The sequence below is a fragment of the Lepidochelys olivacea genome (assembly GCF_965140295.1).
Source record: "Lepidochelys olivacea isolate rLepOli2 genome assembly, chromosome: 1".
Lineage (NCBI taxonomy): Eukaryota > Metazoa > Chordata > Testudines > Cheloniidae > Lepidochelys > Lepidochelys olivacea.
In genome coordinates, this window is record NC_140411.1 from 2,352,108 (window position 1) to 2,354,567 (window position 2,460).

General features: G+C 49.4%; 1 protein-coding gene across 1 annotated transcript; it reads right to left on the minus strand.

Moving 5' to 3' along the window:
* Positions 1-1,208: 1,208 nt before the first annotated feature.
* LOC311514612 (olfactory receptor 52E4-like) lies at positions 1,209-2,156 on the minus strand (the record flags this gene model as incomplete). The annotated part of the gene is made up of 1 exon (XM_084617177.1): positions 1,209-2,156. One exon carries the CDS (start codon positions 2,154-2,156, stop codon positions 1,209-1,211), a length of 948 nt encoding a protein of 315 aa, XP_084473303.1.
* Positions 2,157-2,460: the final 304 nt, after the last annotated feature.

Consider the following 2,460-nt stretch of genomic DNA (forward strand, 5'->3'; position numbering starts at 1 on the left):
TGCAACAATCGCTGAACAACCTGAAAGGGTTGTCACAGCAGTTGCGGGCCCACTGGTAGACCAGGATGTCCTGCCTCTCTGTTCCCTTCCACTTCTCCAAAACAGCCCTTGTGGCCCAGAGGATGAGATGGATGTCTCCCCAACACTAGAGAGGAAGCTTCACCTTACCCTTGAAACCAAAGGTGTCCACCAGAAAACGGTCAAGCTCATCCAGCAGCTCAGTGGGGGAAGGGGTAGTGGACCCATGATGATCCTCTGGCTGGGCCCCTGTTCTGACCCTTTGGCCCAAGGAGATGGGCAAAGAAGGAGCAGACAACCAGTGCGGTGATTATACTGGTGGCATTTTGCAACCAGTTTCTTTCTCCAGAAAGGGAAAGGGAGGTGGAGGGAAGGGAGCAGCCCCTAAAGGGTCAGGGAGGGAAGAGAAACCACTCCCTGAGGTTCGTCCAAGGACGGGGAAATGAGGAAGCAGTGGTGTGGAAGATGGGCGGACAAAAATGAGTAGGGCTTCTTTCCCCCTCTCCCCTCCCCTGCTCCACACGAATCGCATGATAATTAACATGTTTTGTTCATTCCCTGGCACTGGGCGCTGTCAGAAGCCAGGCAACTGTGCAACATGGACCATTGGTTTTTCCCTTTGTGGCCATTCTGATCTTACTTAGACCCCAGATGTATCTGCCTTCTCCTGTAACACACTGTACCCCATTTCCCTCCCAGAGCTGAGATAGATCCCAGGAGTCCTGACGGGGTCTCTCTCTCTCCTCAGAGTTAGTAACAAAGTAAGAATAAACTTTAAAATTTAAACACTAACCAGTGTCCCTTAAGTGACTGGCCATAAGATGTGAGAACATCTTGGTTTTAGAGATGACTGTGTCACAGCTGACAAGGGGAAGGGAAGACATGAGCATGTGACAGGGGCAGGGCCTTGGGGAGAAGACACACAGCAGGGTCCAGGCTTGAGAGAGTAGATGGGGTAAGATTGCAATTTCAAGGATCCAGCTACCAGCAATTAGAAAGGTGGCAACCCAGTGTAGTGGACACGACTGATTCCCCAGTTCATCACATTTACGCAGCACAGTAAGGACAGGAAAGGGTTTAATCTCACTTTGACTGTCCAGTAAGTGATTCAAGGAAGAGGGCCCAGCACCATCCACCAGCCAGCTCTGCACAGAGCTCAATCTGAGAGCCAGAGCACAAAGAAAAAACATTTAGTTCTCTTTATGAGTAAAGAGCTGGAGCAACCTGCCCCAGATCTGTTTGGTCCTCACCCCATAAATGATGGGGTGTAGCATGGGGGGCACCAGCAGGTACATATTGGCAAAGAGAACAAGGAAGTGGTGGGGCACATTATGGCCAAACCTCTGCATGAAAGAGGAGAAGAAATCTGGGATGTACAAAGCTAAGATGGCACAAAGATGAGAGATGCAGGTCCTAAAAGTTTTGAGCTGAGCATCCTTTGTGGGGAGACAGAAGATGGCCCAGAGGATCTGAGTATAGGACACAGCTATAAAAAACACATCCATTCCTATCATAGAGAAAAGATTAAAAAGTCCATAGTAACTATTGATGTGGATGTCAGCACAGGCCAGGTTCACGACAGCTATATGCCGACAATAGGTGTGGGGGATGATGTTTGTTCTGCAATATGGCAACCGCCTCACCAGGAAGGGGTAGGGTAATGCGAGTATGCAACTGCGAAGCACCACGGCCAGGCCTATCTTGACCACAACAGAGTTTGTCAGGGTTGAGGAATGTCTCAGGGGATGGCAGATGGCCACGTAACGATCCAAAGCCATGGCCACGAGGATCCCAGACTCCATCCCTGAGAAGGAGTGAACGAAGTACATCTGGGTGAGGCAGGCACTGAAATTGATCTCCCTGGAATTGAACCAGAAGATGCTCAGCATTTTGGGCAGGGTGGACGTGGACGTGAGAAGGTCGGTGACGGCCAGCATGCAGACGAAATAGAACATGGGCGTGTGGAGGCTCGGCTCCCTCTTCACGATGAACAGGATGGTGAAGTTCCCCAACATGGCTATGGCGTACATAACACAGAAGGGGATGGAGATCCAGATATGGGCTGCCTCTAGGCCAGGAATACCAAGTAAGATGAAGGTGGAGGGGTTAGGGAAGTCAGATGTGTTGGAATCTGACATGAAGTAGAGGAGAAGGTGTCCAACTCTGAGGCAGAAGAGTGCCTCCTGCATGTAACATACGTTCCCCTGACTTTCTGTGTGTTCCCAGGTTCTCGGGTGAGGGTCACAGTAGAAATGCCTGAATGGAGAGACAACATTAATATGAGACATTACATGCACTAGTGGAGACTGTTCCCATGGGAGAAGGAGACTGATCACTCTTCACACACTGAAAAATTACATTTTCATCATAAACAGGAAATAACTATGAACAGTGAGCCTACTAAATACAGTTCCACATTTTGTGGTGTTTTCTACATTAATA